This window comes from Monodelphis domestica, chromosome 4 (assembly GCF_027887165.1).
Source record: "Monodelphis domestica isolate mMonDom1 chromosome 4, mMonDom1.pri, whole genome shotgun sequence".
Classification (NCBI taxonomy): domain Eukaryota; kingdom Metazoa; phylum Chordata; class Mammalia; order Didelphimorphia; family Didelphidae; genus Monodelphis; species Monodelphis domestica.
This window is the reverse complement of record NC_077230.1, coordinates 345,638,932-345,657,478: the sequence shown is the minus strand read 5'-3', so window position 1 is coordinate 345,657,478 and position 18,547 is coordinate 345,638,932. Positions and strand designations below refer to the sequence as shown.

The window sequence follows — 18,547 nt, the reverse complement described above, 5'->3', positions numbered from 1 at the left end:
ACTCAGGTCAGACCTTTTTCTCCTTCTTCACACCAAAAAATGAAGTAAAATAAAGCATGGCCATGTGAGGAGAATGAGTTCACTGGGGGGGGGGGGGGGGGGGGTAGATGCTAAGTACTTGTGGCTTTGTTCAAAACCTAGGAGTTCAGTTTTGGCCCGGTGCTTGCTTGCAGGCTTTTTTGCGCTGCTCAATTCAGTTAGGATAGTTAAGAGCCCTGGATGCAACAATGAAAATTACTTCTCCAATAGAGATTTTTTTCCTTCTGAAATATTTGAGTCCAGAGCTTAACCTAATACATCTTGGCTCCTGTTACCAACAAAGGAGTTTTGCTCACCCCTCCCCTTGTTCAGTCTGTTCCAAATGTACCAGCACAAGGAGGCTTGTCCTTTCCTGTCGCTGATCAGAGTTTGTCCTGGTGGTTTTAAATGGCCAGCCTTTCCTTTTAATTCATTTTATAGCAGAAGCAGGGAAGTTAGCCTCCTGAGATATGTTTGGAAAGTTCCCCTCCCCCAAGGCGAAGGAGAGGGAGGACCAGGCGTGTGGATTTCTAACTGCAGGCCAGTCAGTGAGGAAGAAATCAGATGTTATCCACACAAATGGTGCCTTGTTATGGCAGCTCAGAAAAGCAGCATATGTATTACATATTACTAGCTCCAGAAAGACATAATGACTGCAGAGAAGCTGTTGGCTCCTTGTCAGGGGGCAGTGGAAAGACCACTGGATTTGGAATCTTAAAGACTCTGGATTCAAATCTTGCCTTGGCACTTACTACTTCTGTGACTGTGGACAAATTGTTCTGGTCTTCTTTGAGTCTCAGGGGAACTTGATAGTCTGTTTCTTCCAACTCAAAATCCTATGAACCTGTAAGGTCCCAGTTTTTATTAGTTTCTGTTTTGTTTTCCTTAGTGTTGGAAGTAGATAAATTAATGTCTGTCCTGGATGCAGAGCTACCATTTTATCTTTTAGGAAAGCATCATAGAATAGTGTATGTAGATGCATGGCAGAAAGTGTTAGATCATTCTGCTTAACCCCAGAGGAAAGAATGAGGAAGAATGTTTAGATGGGAGCCAAAGGGAAGCATCTTCTAGTGCATTGTAAGAACTTCCTGATAATAGAGCTCCCTAGCAGTGAGATGGGTGGTCTCACAAGTTCCCTGTTATTCCAAGGGGATGTACAGGTTCTAGTGACTGGTCATGGTCTAACTGATAATGCAGAGCTTATGTGACTGATTGAAGTCACATAATTTATTGAAGTCACAAACTTATTACTATGTGCTGTTTCTATTATTGTACAGCCCTGAGTACCTTCAGGAATTTTATAGAATGGATTCATAGTTCAAGTAAAAGTCAGATTGCCTGTTGATAATGATTCTCGGTTATATAGTGCTTGAAAACATTTCCCTTGCAACAGTTTAGTAAAGTGCCATTGAGGTTCAAAGAAATGAATTTGACTTTTATCACAGGTTTAGTGAGGATACATAGTCAAGCTTTGTTGAACCCTGGCCTCCAGCTCCCAATCTAGCACTGTGCATCATGGAGCTTCTCTGACAACCTGGGTGGTTTTGGTAGGCCCCTTTAACTGGAAAATACTGGTTTATTAAAAGCCTCTATTTGTGATATAGTAGGGAAGAGGGACATCAATTGATGGCAGCCTCCACTGTCTACTACAGAAGACACAAATCCTCAGCATAATGTATCAAACCCTATAAGAGTTTAGGGGAGGGAAGAATTGCTTACTCTGGTTGAATAGAAGCCTGACAAAATGATGTTGTCCCGACTAGTTCTTAACTGCCCCAGGCACTGCATTGTAGGCAGGTTGGCAAATGAGCTAACCAGAAACACATTTAAGCTCTTTCATTTCACATATTAATGAGCTAATTACTAGAGAGGATAAATAATTTTTGTCAGCTGCCCTGTTTGAATATAGAATCACACGTACTCAAGGAGGAGCAAAACTCTATACCTTAGAGACTGCTACTGATAAGTACATTTTTTCCCCCTTTTCCTCCCAGAATGTGCTTAAAAGCTCCCTAATATGAAGGGCAGAGTTAACAAAAACCAGGCCCTGGTTCCAGAAGATGATGTTAGTAGTGTTTCTCCAAGTGGGATAGTGAGAGATTTGTGGGGAAGGGGAGCTTCTGGGATCAGAATTGTTAAATGCACAGGCATGCTTCCCTATGGAAATCCCCTGAAAATAGATTAACTCATCACTAAGTGCTGGTCTCCCATTTGGCAAGATTCAAAAGAGCTTCTGACTCCTGAGGAGTCAGGAAGTGAGCTCAGGATTTTGAGAGCAGGAGGTTCTCTGGGAACAAATAACCTTCAGACACTCTGAACCTGTTCTCCAGGATGATGCTGATGAGCATATCAGCTCAGTTGTGAAAGGAATATTTGGCCAAGGACAGGGGGTACTAAATTCATCTTCTCCAGAGGGAGTCTTATGGAAGGCGGGGGCATGTGATAGTAGAGTGAACTTGGAGTCAGGAGATGTGAGTTCTATAGCAGCTTTACCCTTTCTGCTTTTGTGTTCTTGGGCTTAGTTGAAGCCCCAATTAAATAGGTGAATTCTCATTAGAGAAACTAATAGGGTTTTAGAACTAAAAGGAATCTTAGAGATCATCTGCTTTACTCCTCACATTTTATAAACAAATAAAGGCCGAGAGAGGGAGAAAACTAAAGTTATCCAGATTCAGAGTCAGAACCTAGGTTTCCTGACACTTTATCTAATGTTTTATTGCAAACAGTATGCTGGCTCTTGTCATTTATGTTATATAAGTAACTGAGTGTCCAGTAGGTCAGAAGTTATTAGACAGGCTAAAAGTCAAGCTATAACCAAAGCCAGCATATAGACAGATGCATAGTTGAGTTCAGATTAGGTTCTAGAAGATGTTTAGAACTAGAAGGCCAAGAGTTACAGACCCAAGTAAAGGGTCCTAGAACAAAAAGTCATTAAGTCCTAGGATTTAGCATTGGAAGTACTCTTTTAAGATCATCTGGTGTGACTTCCTTATTCTTCAGAAGAAGAAATGGAATTTTAGAGGGTTTTGATGGCTTCTCCAACGTCACCCAGGTAATAGAACTGGTCATAGGATTACTTATTATAAAATCATTGGTTTAGATCTGGAAAGGACTTCAGAGGCCATCTAGTCTATCTCTTCATTTTCAGATGAAGAACTGAGGCTCAGAGAGGTTAAGTGATATAGTGAGTAGCAAACTCCTAGTACTCTGACCCAAAATTCAGTGCTATTCCTCTTGGTGATAATTTCCTCGGAGACGAGGCTAGTCAAACAGACTACCCATCCCAGTTGGCTCTGGTAGTCACAGCCCTTGCCAGGTCCACATGTTTATCTGCCCTTAGTCCAAGTAGTCTTATTTTACCCAGAAATCACCCTGATTTTTCTAGACTTTGAATTATAGTCTAGTCACTTTTAGTACTGTATCCTCCTTTAACTGCCCATTATAATCTTGTTTGGCCTAACATATTTTCTGTACTTTGCATACATTATACTTTAGTGGACTATAATCTCAATCTGAATAACAGTTTGATCCTAGGTTGCACTAATGTAGGTATGCTGCTCCAAAATGTTGATAGATTTTCTGTTCTCTGTCCCAATTTAAACATATCTGTAAGAAGATCGTGTTTCCTTCTGGACACTACATTTTCAGGACATTGACAAATTGGAGTGTGTCCAGAGGAAGGTGAAGACTATTGAGAGACATAGGGGCCACATTATATGAGAACCAATTAAAGGGACTGATACTGTTTAGTTTGAAGAGAAAACTTAGGGGGAAAATAATTGTCTTCGAATCTTTGAAGAAGGATTAGACTTGTTCTTTTTGGCTCCATAGAGCAGAACTTGAAGTAGGGAGTAAGAAATTCAGAGAAGCAGATTTGTACCTAATGGAGGAGAAAAACCTCCATATAGTTCAAGTTGCCTAAAACTATAATAGACTAACTTTGAAGATCCTCTGTCCTTAAAAAACCCTCACTTGATCCATCCGTCCCTTCTAGCTATTTCTTGTCCCATGTCTTGACTCCTTTTTGTGGCTAAACTTGAGAAGGCTGTCTACTATCACTTCTTTTCCTCTTTCTTAACTCCCTATAGTTTGGCTTATGACCATGTCCAACCAAAACAGTTCTCTCCAGAGTAACAATCTCTTAATTGCCAAATTTAGTGACCTTTTATCAGTCTTCATCCTTCTTGATTTCTCTTCTGTCTTCGATACTATCTTACCATCCTTTTTTCATTGATAGTCTCTTCTTTCCAGGTTTTCATGGTGCCACTTTTCTTTTGGTTCTCCTATTTGACCACTCCTTCTCAGTCTCCTTTGCTGGATCTGCATCCAAGTCATTCCCACTAAAGGTGGCTATTCCCTAGAGCTTGATCTTGGGCCCTTTTCTCTTCTCCCTTTATACTATTCCACTTGGCAATCTTATCAGCTTTACATGGATTCAGTTATTTCTGTGCCCTGGCCTTCCTGCTCACCCCCTTTCCTGTCTCCAGATATCTTTTGTATATCTTGAACTGGATATTCTGTAAAGCTCAACCTGTCTAAAACTGAATTCACTGTCTTTTCCCCCTCAAAACCCTCTCCTCTTCCTAACTTTAACTTCACTGTTACTGCCAAGGGCACTACTGTCTTACCACTCACCCAGGCTCAAAACTGAGGTATCATCCTGCCTCATGACTTTTTCCTCACCCTTCATATTCAATCTTCCCTTAAGGTTTATTACTTTTTTTTGTAACATCCTTACCTTCTGACTTAGTATCAATTCCAAGACAGAAAAGCAGCAAAGTCTGGACATTCATGATTGTTAAGTGACTTGCCTAGGGTCACACAGCTTGGATGTGTCTGAGACCATATTTGAACCTAGGTCCTCCTGACTTCAGGTCTGGCACTACCTACTATGCTACCTAGCTGCCCTGTAACATCTCTTCCATAAATCCTCTTCTTTTCTCTTATATTGCCCCTATTCTAGTGCATCTTCTGATCACCTCATGCCTAGTCTGCCTGCACCAATCTCTCCCCAGTCCCATCTTTAATACAGGTCTAACTATTTCTCCCCCTGGTCAATTCCACTAGCTCCATCACCTTTAAAATCAGTCATCAAATCCAATGTTTTGCTTTTAAAGCCCTTGATAATTTCCCTCTTCTTCCTCCACTCCTTTTTGGGCATTATTCACCCCATCCTTCCCCCACCCTGGGCCATGTTTCTCTCTCTGTCTCTCTGTCTCTGTCTCTGTCTCTCCCTCTCTCCCCCTTCATCCCCCCCCCCTCTTCCCTCTTTCTGCCTCTATTTGTGTCTCTCCCTCTCTCTCCCCTCTTTCTGTCTCTATTTGTCTCTCTCCCTCTTTCCCCCACAGCCTTCCTCTCTTCCCCCTCCGTCTCCCTTTCTCTTTTTCTCTCCCCACAACTCAAGAAACTATTCCAGCCTCCATTGATGCTTCTGCTTCCCACTTACTACCTATAATTTGTTTATATGTTGTTGTTTGCAGGTTATCTTCCCCATTAATCTGTGAGTTCCCTGAGAGGAGGGTCTCTTTGGCCTTTCATTGTATCCTAAATGTGCAGTACCTGTAATGTAGTAGGTACTTAATAAATATTTATTGACTGACTGTTGACTGACAAGATTTAGAACTGGAAGAGCGAATTTCAAGAGCATTTAGATTATCCCAGTCTCATTGGACTCTGCCCATTTGTGATGCTTTTTTTTCATTCTTTTTCCAACAGTGACAGAAAAGACTTATGAAAGTGAATCCTGCACAGACAGCGAAGAGGAGTTTAAAGTGAAGACAACATTCTTACAGAGACCCTCCTCGGTGGCTGTGAAGAAGGATCCCAAGGAGGAACGAAAGGGCCTCAAGAAGGGGGCAGCTGCCCCTGGCAAAGCCAACAGACAGGTGTCCATTACAGGCTTCTTCCAGAAGAAATAAACAGCCTCTTCCTACAGAGGCTGGCTGCTGGAGCAGGCCCTCCCATCCCATGTGTTCAGATGGGCATCCACTCTCTTGCTTGCTTACTGTGTAAGTGAGTACATCTTGCTCCTCACCTCAGACTTAAAGGGGCATCTCCTAGAAGGAAAGCACAAGGGCACATTTCAAAAGCTGCTTTTCTTCTGATTCTTCTTATTCTATTTAAAGCACAGCCTTTCTTCAGTCTGTAGTAGACAGGCAATAGACTTGTTCAAGAAGTCCTTGAATGGCTAGTGTATCCTGGCCCACCTACCCCTGTCCCTGCTTCATTTGTGTTCCTCTTAATACCTGCCTTTGTATTCTGCCTGTTTGTTTGGAGCAGCCCCTTGAACTTCAGTGGATGAATTCTCTCTCCTTCCTAAGCCCTCTCCTCCTCCACTGCCCTCCTCAACCCCTGTCCCCCAAAAGAAAAAGAAACAAGCCGTTTTCTTGCTGCCTTTAAATCTTGATTGGGCTTACTAAGCCTTATAACAAAAACCTCCCTATCATTTTCTTTTCCTCCATTATAAAAGTATCCTGCCACCTGGCCCAGACTTGTGTTGGGTCTCCTTCACAAAAGCCCTCTACATCTTTGTCCCCAGTTCTTGTCTTGGGAAGGGCTCCAGGCTGAGAGCCCGAAAATATTTTATGATTGTATTCAGCTTGGCAAAAAGGTAGTTAAAGTTAACACAGAAGATATTAGATGAGTTGTCATGCTACTGACACAGTGAGTATGTTCTGTTGTGTTGGGTGGCTTCCTCCCCACCCCCCAATCCTCTCTGAGCACCCAGAAATTGAAGCCCAGCTAAGGAGGAGCCTTCTTGTGAATCACAGGCAGGGAGGATGAAAAATCTTTGTTCTTCTGAAGGAAATGCAACCTCAGTACAACTCTCTGGGGAACTACCCTGGACTGGGAAAGGTTTTAAGCCCAGAAACACAGATGTTGTTCTTCTGGACCTTTATTCAGCACCACTGTGTATTTGCCCAGGAAATTAGGGTACACAAGGAGATAGCTGAAAGGAAAAGGTACATACACAGTTCAAAAAAGCAAGGGAAATTTTTTAACTTGTTCTTTTGAGGGGAAAATCCCTTAAAACAATCAATAAATCATTTATTGTAATTGTATCTTTTTTAAAAGTGATTTCTCTTAAGGTTAAATAGAATGATCTGAAATGGACTCACCCAAGCATGGCAATCACTAACAATCAGCGTTAGTGAGACATATACACGGTGCTAGTAGGTCAGTCTTCCCCATCTTGAATAACAGACCAAGGACTGGAGACGTCTGACTTGCTGCTTACATTCTGAAAGAGGATCGTTAAGGTGGCTGAGGTAGTAGGCAGTGTAATCAGCTGTCTGCTATTTAAGGTTAGGGTTATGACTGACCCCAGGCTTCATAATGAGCTTCATTAATAACCATCACCCAGGGCTTTCCAGCCAAAGTAGCCTCTAGGGGCTCTATTAAGACCAGAAGTTCTCAGGGTGAATTTTGGCTTTATGTATAAGGACATTAGTATATTATGGCCTGTGCAGCAAGCTGAGTAAGGGTTGGCTTATCCCATAACTGTTTCTTAATGGGAATGGGGCCTTTGTTCAGAAAGGATGGGAAACCTGGACTCTTGAGCAAGCCTTTACAAAGAATGTTACCTCTGAAGAGAGAAGCCTGTTGAAATGTTTATTTTTATTATTAGTGCTGAAAGTTTATTCTAAACAGTAACATTGAATTAAGACCAGTAATAGCCATCTAAGCATCACTGAAAAAGCTGATCCCTGAATTAGAGAAACTATTAGTTGCTCTGTCTTGTAGGGATAACACAAATCCTGTGATCTGTGTTACATATTCGAAAAGCTCCCTAAATATTGAGCTGTCTGCAAAGCTTTCCCTTGTAAAAACAGCTTAGCAAGTAATCTTAGAATGTTGGGGTTTTTTTCAAGGTAATATGTACCATGTTATTCATAGTTTGATAAATCTGAGAGGTTGTTTTTTAAAAAATGATTTAAACTGAGTTGTCTAATGTGTTCTTTAATTTGACAGGACAGCAGCAATGTGTGCAGTTTTTTAAACTCTTAACAGGATGCAGACTTGTTTTCAGTTTATAAAGGTTAAAACTGTACACCCTGTGGTCTGAGAGACAAGCTATTTGCCGCCTCCGTCATTTTTTGTGGCTCTGCTGGATACCTCTTCGTTCCAACTAGCATCATTTTCAGTTCATTTAGGACGACATTCTCTTTACAGTCATGTCCTCAGACATTGTGTTAGCCCTACCTGGAGTGTGTCCAAGGTCATTGGCTGGTTGCTGCATTGTTTAAAAGCATTATGCTGGCTGTTCATCTAGAAATCTAAATCTAAAGATTGGTTAAATAAGGAAAATTTTTTGGCTCTTTAAGTCAGCATGTATTTAATGAGCTCCTATACTTGTGAGAGTACTGTGCTTACTACTAGAAAGAAAACAAGGATAGAAAAGATGTGGACCTTACTTTCATGGATCTTAGAGAGGCTATAACCCATTTGTATCACACAAATGGCAGATACAAAATTGTCTTTGAAGTACAAGAATGATGATGTTATGATCACAGAGAGATTATTACTGATTATAGGGGATCATGGAAGGCTTCCTGAAAGAGGTGCTATTCAAGTTGGGTTTTTAAAGGATGAGAAGAAATTTAACAGGTAAATGGAAAGCATTTCAAGTTCAGTGTCCATTGTGAGCAGAGGGAGAGAAAGGCAGTGAAATATAGAGGGGTGGTGAGTAATCCCACTTCCATCTGGAAGAGGAGAGTATTATTTGATTTAACACATTTATTAAGGACCTTCTCTGTTCAAAGTTTGGTGCTAGTTGCTAGGACAAATTAAGATTGGGCCTTTAGGGGACAGCTAGGTGACTCAGTGGATTGAGAGCTATACCTAGAGACCAAAGGTCCTGAGTTCAGTCAGACCCCAGACACTTTCTAGCTGGGTGACCCTGGTCACTTAACCCCTACTGCCTAGCCCTTACTGTTCTTCTGCCTTGGAACCAAAACATATAACTGATGCTAAAGATTTTTTAAAAAGATTGGACCAATAGGTCTTGACTGGATTATGGAGGAACCCAAAAGTGAGACTGAGCAATAAGGGGTGATCATAGAACTTCATTGAAGAAACCTGAATGAATTATATGGCCAGATGCATCCACCGGGAAGATTAGTCTGACATCCATGGAAAGCTGTGACTGAATTGAAAAAAATTTGCATTTGTAGTCACAAACACAGATTTGTCCTTGTTCTACTACTAATTTCTTCTGTGTCCTTGGACAAATAATTTAGCCTGTCTGTGGACTTCTGTCTTCTCATGTGAAAATTACAGAACTAGACTGGATAAAGGTCCCTTTTAGCTGTCTAACCTATAGTCTTATAAAAGAAGACTTGGAGGGACTGGAGTATAGGTGGGAAGAAGCTTCAGCATTATTATACTTGATTTATTTTGTAATCTTTTGTATTTTATGCACTTAACATTCTGAGAAGAGGTCCATAAATTTAACCAGACTGACAAAGAGGCCCTTAACACACAAAAGACTTAAGTACCCTTAGCTCAAGAGGAAAGGCAATCCCAATTTTGAAGACACTGGAGTTTGAGGGACCAATGGGAATATCTAAGTATTAGAGATGTTCGAGTTTTTTCTATTTCAAAAAGGAGGAAAAATTGATAGACATAGTTATTGTGAGAACATAATGCAGTGAAGAGTGTTTGCTCAGTGTTTATTTGAGTTGTCATTGTTCTAAATTGGGTCTTGTGTGTGTGTTGCACATTTTACCTAGTCATAGTTTTTGTCATCCTTTCCTCCCACACCTCTCCTGGAGACCATTTAAGTGAATTTATGTCCTGAGGACACACAAATACTGTCTATACAATGCATATTTGATAAATGAAAAGGTGCATCATATGTAGGGAAAGTGAAACAGTAAGTTTTAATGAGGTTAAATGAAAGTTTTACTACTTAATCTACTTTCATTTTTATCCTGGCAATCAGCCTTAGAAGATTGTAGTGTTTTTGTTGACTTTTCCATTAACATGGCCAATTTTTCTAGTGAAATAAATCATAGTAACATTAATAACCACAGCTCATATTTCAACAGCACTTTCCTGCTTAGAAACTGCTTTCTTCAAAACAGATCAGTGAGGTAGCACAAGTATTATGGGACTCCATTTTGTGAGTAAAGAAGATGACGCCTAAAAAACTGAGGTCACCAAGTTAAACAAGTGTTGGTGGGATAATGAGTGACCTGGGCCCAGCTCTTCTGGTTTCAGATTGGCTGTTTTTCTGTTATGCTACAGTGCTTTAGAAAGGGACCTGGGAACCACTCAGGCTTATAGCTTGTCTTTCTTGAAATGGCCCTGTAAGGGAAGGAGTGCAGGCATTTTTTTTCCATTTTCACAAATGAGAGATAACCATCATCATAGAGGTGAAGCCACAGGTCTCACAGCCAGTAAGTGTCAGAGCCAGTGTTCAGACCCAGATCTAGATCTCCTTTCCCATGCTCTTTCCATGTTCTGCTGATAATCCTTTCTAGTGACACGAACTCCTTGCAAAGAGGCATGCAGAATTGTGCTCTTCCCTGGGAATCTTCATTTCTCCAGCAGGGCATTCGTTATTGTACAGGACAGCACTGAACAGAAGGGCCATATAAGGAAGCTAAATAGTTTCCTCAGGACATGGGCAGAATGAGTGCATGGTATTGTGTTTGCCAGAAATGTACTCTGTCAGGACTCGTTTGGGTAAACTTGTCTTCTTTCATTGGTTACGGGATCTGAGGATGCTGTAATATAGTTTTTACCACTGTGGAACAGAGTGAGGCTGCCTCGTTGTGTTGGGAGAGGTAGTCTTACTGCCTTCTGAGTTACTGCCCTGCCTATACCCCGGAGGCCCTATAAATTAGTTGGGGCTGTCACTATGCCCTCTCTGAAGGGCACATTGTACCCAAACTGGCTATTTGGGATTGGAGCTCGTTACTCCCTGCTAAATGATGCTGCCTTTCATTTGTATCTGTATTCAGTTTCTAATGTTCTTCTATGTAGGCCACCCACAGACTGCCTGCTGCCCATGGTCCTTAGCCAGAGAAACTTGGTAAAACTTCTGACCTCCTACTTTTTTCATTTGGTAATCCCACCTTTACCCTACAATTTCTCTTCCATTCCAAGTTCCAAATGCTGCCAGACTTCTTCCCCGCCCCCCCGCCCCCCCCCCCGCTCCTGCTTGTCTCCTCATTTTTTGAATTATTACTCTTTTATCCTAAGAGCTCTTTCATTTTTTTTGCCCCTTTTTGTGTTCACTGGAGCATTCTGGACTTTGGAACGGGAGTGAGCAAAGTCAGAAAGGATGGATGCTTTATGGACAGTGGTTAGGGCAGTTTAATTTGGGGGGGGTAGTACAGACTGTGTGAAAGAGGGCTATCTGATCCAATCTTTTTATTAAAGTTTTATTAAAGCTTTTATTAAACACTCACCATTTGTAATGCACTGTGCGAGGTTGTTGGTGAGAAAATCAATGAAAATCAGTCTCTGCCTTCAGGCCTTTCATTCTGCTGGGTAGATGAGATATGGGAATAGAGAGTTATGAAAATGTGATGATATGAAGAGGGAGGAGATGCCAGCAACTTAGAAGATACTGAAAGGCTTCCTCTAGGTTATGGTACAGAAGCTGAACTTTGAAGGAAACTAGGCTTTTTAAGGGGCAAGTAGGGAGAACAGTGGATTGAGAGCCAGGCCTGGAGGCAAGAAGACTCATCTTTGTGAGTACAAATTTGGCCTCAGGTCCTTACCTTGTGATCCTGGACAAGTCACTTAACCATTTGCCTCAGTTTCTTCATCTGTAAAAAATAAGCTGGAGGAAGAAATGCCATCCTACTCCATTATCTGCTGAGAAAACTAAAGAGTCAGATATGACTGAAATGACTGAACTTGACTGAATAACAGCACAATGAAGGCATTTTAAGAGGAGAAAAGAGAGTGGATTCAAGGCATGGAGACACTTTGTAAGAGGCATGTAGGTAATAGGAGCTCGAGTGCAGAGTTTGGAGAATGGCAAGGAGAACAGTTTGGAATTTAGAGTGTTGTAAGTCTTGAAAAGTATGAGAGCCATAGGGAGCTGCCAAAGATTTTTAAGCAGTGGAGTGGTACAGGTAGGTATGAACTAGGAAAGGTTATTTTGATAATTATATGGAGTCTAGGCAGGAGCTGATTTGAAGGCCTGCACAAGGGGTCATCTGTGTTAGTGTAGAGAAAGGGACAAGTATGAGAGATGTGGCAGAATTGGCAAGGATTGGCAAATGAAGGAAGCAGCAGAGAGATTTGAAGATGACTGAGGATTGCAGATATAGGTGACTACGAGGAAGATGGTGCTCTCCAGAGAAATTAGAAAGTTTAGATAGAGGACGAGTAGATTAGAGGAAAAGTGAGAAATTCTGTTTTGGGGATGTTGATGAAATAAATTGAGGCCCAAGAAGGTTAAAAGTGACTTGCCAAGATCATATGGGTAGCAAAGTCTAAGGAAGGATAGTAAAGTGAGTTAAATCTAGAAAGGTGCTATATATACCTTGAACTGGAAGATAACTTTAGCAATTCTTTGATCTATATTATCTCTTCTGGAAATTCTACCACAAATCTCCACTAAGAACTCACTAACAGCAGAAATAGTCCTGTTTATTCTACTTTTGGAAAACTAATTGTTAGAAATTTGTTTTTATATGAAGCTGAAATCTACCTCATGATTCCTAGTTCACTCTCCTGAGGCAAACAAAGCACATGAAAGTTCTAATCCTTGGAAAGACCTTGTCTTTCCATTTATTATCTCCTAAGCCTTCCATTTTAAATATCATTGGATCCTTTTGTGGCATGGTTTTGAATTCCTTCTCTGGATAGGTTCCAGCTTTTCAATGTCTTTCCTAAAATATAGTACCTAAAACTGAATACAGTACTCTAGGGTGGAGTCTTAAGTGGGACTGTCATCCCCATCATTCTTTGTACTATGCTTCTAGTACAGCCTGTGATTACATTTGCTCTCTGTCTGACTGGGCTAATGCTTATTGGGTCTCATCCAAAGAATTGATTGATGACTCAAACTGACTCCATTGCAATGAAACAAGCTTTGATATAAGAGAGTAGAGTAGCAGAGTAGCTAGCATAGTAAGTAATTAATGTAAGGTAAGGAGGTGTGGTGAGTAAAGAGTGTGTGGAGACTCTCAGAAATGCTTTTTATCTTTCTTAGTTTACTAAGGAAGGGGGTCATCTCTTTGGGCAGGTGTTGCTTTATGGCTCCAGGATGTCACTTGCCCATGATCCACTTTGGTCCACATGGCTTTACCACCCATTCTTTGCCTGTTGGTAGGAGCAAACTGCAATGTAAATGATATGCTAATGATATGTTAAATACCCTTTAGGATATTTGGGTCACTTTTGCTCTTTTCTGTCAAGACATGAGTATGGAAGCTGAGCATTATTTGAACCCTGTCCCATATGACCAAGAAACAGTCACCTGTATTTGCTGTCCAGAGACCCTGACCAAGGATCTGGGTTATGTCTGAAGACTGATATGAGGGGCTTTCTCATAATTGTGACTCCAAGCAACTCATATGTCTTATCTGAAAGGTGGTCCCCTAGTGTGAAGATTGGATTTAGCTCTCCCCTGATTATAACAATGAAGGTACTTGGCTCTTCCTTTATTGTGAAGATTAAATTGTAATCCTCTATTTTTAGATTCTAATCCCTAAAGTGTAAGCCCAGTACTTAAAGTAGATCTAATCATTTTAACCACAAAAAGGTGTGAGTTAATGACAAAAAGGTGTGAATACCCATTTCATACACTGAATGGGAGGTCTGTTACCCACATGTGAAAGAGTGGGCAGTCCTGGAGAGGAACATTGACTGTGATTGGTAGATATAAAATTTAGGGGAGGTGACACAAGAGAAAAAGGCCTTTAAATAGTGGAAATAGAGACGCACAGGGATCATTCATCACTTGGAGTTGGACTGGAGGACAGTCACCTGGGCTTGGAGTGAAGAACAGTCACTCGGAGCTGGAGGGAAAACAGACACTGAGGAGACACTGGAAGAGAGATACCCAGACTTGGAGTGAAGACACTTGGCTGTGGAACTGGACCCCTGGAGGAGCTCATGCAGAAGACCTCAGACTGCTTTCTTTTTAGATGGTCACCATGGTGAGTGTAAAGGCTGACTTCCTTCCTTGCCCTTTCTGGAGGTATGAACCTCAGAGAAAGGCCCAGTGACTTGAGACTCCTTTCCCCTGCTGGTGCCTTAGAATTTCTAACTGGTTCAGAGGAAGCTGGAGCGCGCGCGAGCGCTCCCTCTCCCTCTCCCTCTTCCTTTTCCTTTCCTTCTCCCTCTCCCTCTCCCTCTCCCTCTCTCTCTCTCCCCTTTCCTCTCTTCCTTAATATCTTCCCTCTATTGTAAAAATAAACTACCATAAATTCTATTTTACTTTAGTAATTCATTTTGGCATTTAGAAATTAAATCCCTGATGACCACACATTTTACAGTCCAACCATAAAAATTTAACACTCGTCAACTAATTGTTTCTTTCTTCTTCTTTTGATTATAGACAGCCACTTGTTAGGGTTTGTGAGACATTTCAGCCCACATCAAGTCTGTCTATCCAACTATTATCTACCCACCTACCTTGTATATCTTGGCTTCCATATTATACTGTTGACTCCTTGAATTTTTCAGCCCACTAAAACAGAATCTAGTGGAGCCTGTGAGGTGGTGTGGTGGATAGAACAGTGGGCCTAGAGTCAGGAAGAACTGAGTTCAAATTTGACCTCAGACACTCACTAGCTATGTGACCCTGGGCAAGTCACTTAACCCTTAACTAAGTTTCTTCATCTGTAAAATGAGGGTAAAATGACTACTCCAGGATCTTTGCCAGGAAAATCTCAAATGAGGTCATGAAGAGTTGGACACGACTAAAGTGACAGAATGATACCACAACAAACAGAAGCATGGTCCACAGAATCGATGATTGGTTACATTGTAATAAGGATTCTTTCTGGGAGAATGAGTTGGACAAGATGGCTACTGAGGTTTTAAAAAAAAAAATCCTGTAATCCTGTGAATATTTAAGACTATTTTTCACAGAATTATTGTCTAGCCACATTTCCTTCATCCTGTATTTGCATGGTTGATTTTAAAAAATGTTTTCCAGCCTTATTTCACACAACTCCCCTTCACAAACTACACTCCAGCCAGATGGGTGTATTAGCTACATTCCCACAAACTTTCCCTCTTGCCTGGAGTGCTTTCCCTTCTCTCTGCTTCTCCAGCTTCCAGGGCTTTCTTCAAAACTTGACTCTTGTGCGACTGCCTTTTCTGATTGTGTTCAGTTCCTGTTGCAGTATTTAATTGTATACTTAATGTACCCCACTACAGTTTACAGTGCCATTCTTTGAGGGCAATAATTATTTCCATTTGTGTTTATAGTCCTAGCCTCTTGCATGATGACTTAACATATAGGTGGTTGCCTTGAATGGAACTTGAATCCCAGTGTCAGACTTTACATTTATCCACGTTAGATTTCATGGTGACTGGTAGTGTGTTGTACAGTAGCATGTTTAGGTCCACAGTGCATCTACTAATGATAGCATATACCAGCATTTTAAGGTTGTAAAACACTTTACAAATGTTTTATCCTCATCACAACCTGGCCTGAGAAAACACTGATGGATTGGAAGTCTCCGTGAAGAGCAAAGAATAGTTGGAGGAGGGGCAAGGTAGAGGGAGAGATAGGATGAAAAATGATGGCTTTCCAAGAGAATGAGGACTGGGATTCCACAGGATGAGAAGGTATGAATGAGCTTCATTTTTATAATTAGAAGTATCCACTTGGATGAATTCATGAATCCACTGAAATACATATTTCATCTTGGTAAATTCACCTCTTAATTCTGATCTTTCAGGATCCCTTTGTATCCCACTTTTCTAACATACTATTTCTCCCATCATTTGTCAACTACAGATTTTATAATATTTGTCTGTGCTTTCATCCAAGTTGTAAGTGATTAAAAATTTAAGTAGAGCAGGGCCATAGAGCTCCCTGGCGCTTCATTAGACTTCCTTTTAGGTTGGCATCTATCTGTTACTCAACACTTTGCCCAAGTCATCTAACCAATTCTGAATTCATCAATCTAGTTGATGCCTTCCTTACATGTTCAGCAGAACAGTCTGAGAGACTTTGTCCAGTACTCCTCCACTGTGCCAGCGTGAAAGGAGTAAGGTTAATGATGATGAAACCATGCTGGCTAGTAGTAGTCAATCAGCCAACTAACAGATTGGCCAACCCACAAGTATCTATATACCCCCACTATGTTCCAGGAACTGTAAAGTCCTTGCCCTCAAGGAGCCTGCCATATAATGGGAGAGTCAACCTGAAAACAAGTAAATCAGAGGTAAGTCTGGAGAGAAGGTACTCGCATTGAGCTTTCTGATGAGCCTGAAAGAAGCCAGGTGACAGAGACCCTGAGGGAGAGAATTTCTGGCCAGGGGAATCCAATGAAAAGGCAGCTGGGAGATGGTGCCCAGTGTGAGGAAGGAAGAGCAAAGCAGCCGCTGTTACTGGGTTAGAGTATGGTGGAGGGAGGTGGGAAGGGAAGGTCAAGGTGTAAGAAGCCCGGAAAGGTGAAGAGGGGCCAAGTTAGGTAGAGCTTTCGAAGCTAACCAGGATCTTCTATTTGATTCCGGTGGCCAAAGGGAGCCCCTATGACATGAGAGGAGGACAAGGTCATCCTAAAGGGGTGATCATTCTGATAGTTGAGTGGAGAGACTTGAGGCAGGTGAACCATTCCAAAGATTTTTGCAGTAATCCAAGGGTGAAGTTATTCAGAGCTATATTGGTGGTGGAGAAGAGAAGGGGGATGTAGAAAAGATGCTGCAAAGGCGGAGCTGGTGTTCGATGAACCCAGAAAGGGAGGTGTCAAGGGTGGCCCTTGGGTTGTGAGTCTGAGTGATTGGGGAGGGTATGGCAGGGAAATTAAGAAGAGGGGGACATTTTTGGTGGAAAGATGAAGAGTTCGGTTTTAGACACACCAAGTTTGAGGTATCTACCGAACATGCTGTTGGAACTGGCCAGCATTTCTTAAGCACCAATTATGTGCCAGGGATAGATGAGGGTTCAGGGAGGACTGGCACCTCTGGAGGGGCTAGTCATCCTGCCCCAGCTCTTGACTGCGGTTCCAAGAAACTGTTCCATGCACAGAGGTTGCACGTTGGGATGACTGTCCCAGCAGAGGAGCTAAACCAGGATGAGGGTCATCGAGAGGGGAGGGGAAGGTCTACCCCAGGAAGGTGGAGACTTCCTTCCATGAAGTAGGCAGAGAACATTTTGTTCCAGTAGACACCAAGAACTGTTAAAGCAGCCCCTGTGGAGAGCTTGGAGCTCGATTTGACTTCAAAGAAATGCCAAGGGATCCCCTGCATCCTGGGTCATCGCCAGTCCTGACTTTTATCTTGCCAGTGAACTTTGATAACTCTGTGCAACTCTGCCTCATTAAAATCCAATTAATACCCAAGTCAAGATGTCTTATATAATGTTATATACTTATATAATATAAAATACTTATATAATAACCAGTCCTTTTTGAAAATGAAGGACAAACCACAATGTTCCCTTAGTATCATGCTAAGCTTTTTGCAAATGTTATCTCATTTGAACCACACCAGGTAATCGCTGCTATTATTCCCCATTTTACAGTAGAGGAAACTAAGGCAAAAAAGTTAAATGATTTGCTCAGCCACACAGTAAGAGGATTTGAACTCGGATTTTCCTGACTTGCCCTAGGGCTTTTGTCCACTGTGCATCCTGTTTACTGTAGTAATTGGAATTGTGAAACAGGAAGTCAGGGTGGAGGTTTGGCTTGGAAAAATCTGAGAAATATCTGCATACAGACAGTCATTAAATCCTTTGGAGCTGATAAATTACCTGGTGGAAAAAGTACAGAAAGTGAAGAGGGCCCAGAGATTTGAAGACACCCACAGTTAGGCTAGATCTAGATGAAGAAATTGAGCCAGCAAAATGGTCTGAGATGCAGTCAAGTTAGGTAAGAGAACCAGGAGAGAACAAATCCTATTTTCTTACAAATCATTCCTTTAAAGTGTTCCAGAATTTTAACAGTAAATCAAATTATGTTCACTAAGTTATAGTTGAAAGAATATCCCACCTACATTTCCCTCCCCTGAAAATTAGGACAGCATTTGCTGTTTGCCAATCCCATTTTTCTTTAAATTTAAAAAATTTGTATTCCCATGATGTACTGTTTTCTTGCTTTTACTTTTTTTATTTCACATTAATTCATAGAAATCCTCCTATGTTTCTCTGAATTCTTCATAGACATAATTTCTTAAGTGTTGTAGCATTCTCCCATTCATGTATCGCAGTTAGTCATTCTCAGGTTGACTGGAATCTATTTCCTCTTATTTGCTACCACAAAAAATATTGCTATTGATATTTTATTGTATAGGACCTTTTTCTCTGAACTTCATACTATTTTTTTTTTTCAGAGATAACTGATAGCTCAGCAGGCATGCCCATTCTTTTATTATTCTGAATAGC

The 18,547-nt window shown here is 41.3% G+C and overlaps 1 protein-coding gene across 1 annotated transcript in view; it reads left to right on the top strand.

The window, feature by feature from the left end:
- The window catches only part of POLD3 (DNA polymerase delta 3, accessory subunit), a 72,213-nt gene extending 64,253 nt beyond the window's left edge, over window positions 1-7,960 (top strand). Inside the window, exon 12 of the mRNA XM_007490982.3 lies at window positions 5,734-7,960. Within this exon, the coding sequence (XP_007491044.1) occupies window positions 5,734-5,936 (203 nt within the window). The 3' untranslated portion in view covers window positions 5,937-7,960. The remainder of the gene's footprint in view (window positions 1-5,733) is intronic.
- The last annotated feature ends 10,587 nt before the right edge of the window (window positions 7,961-18,547 follow it).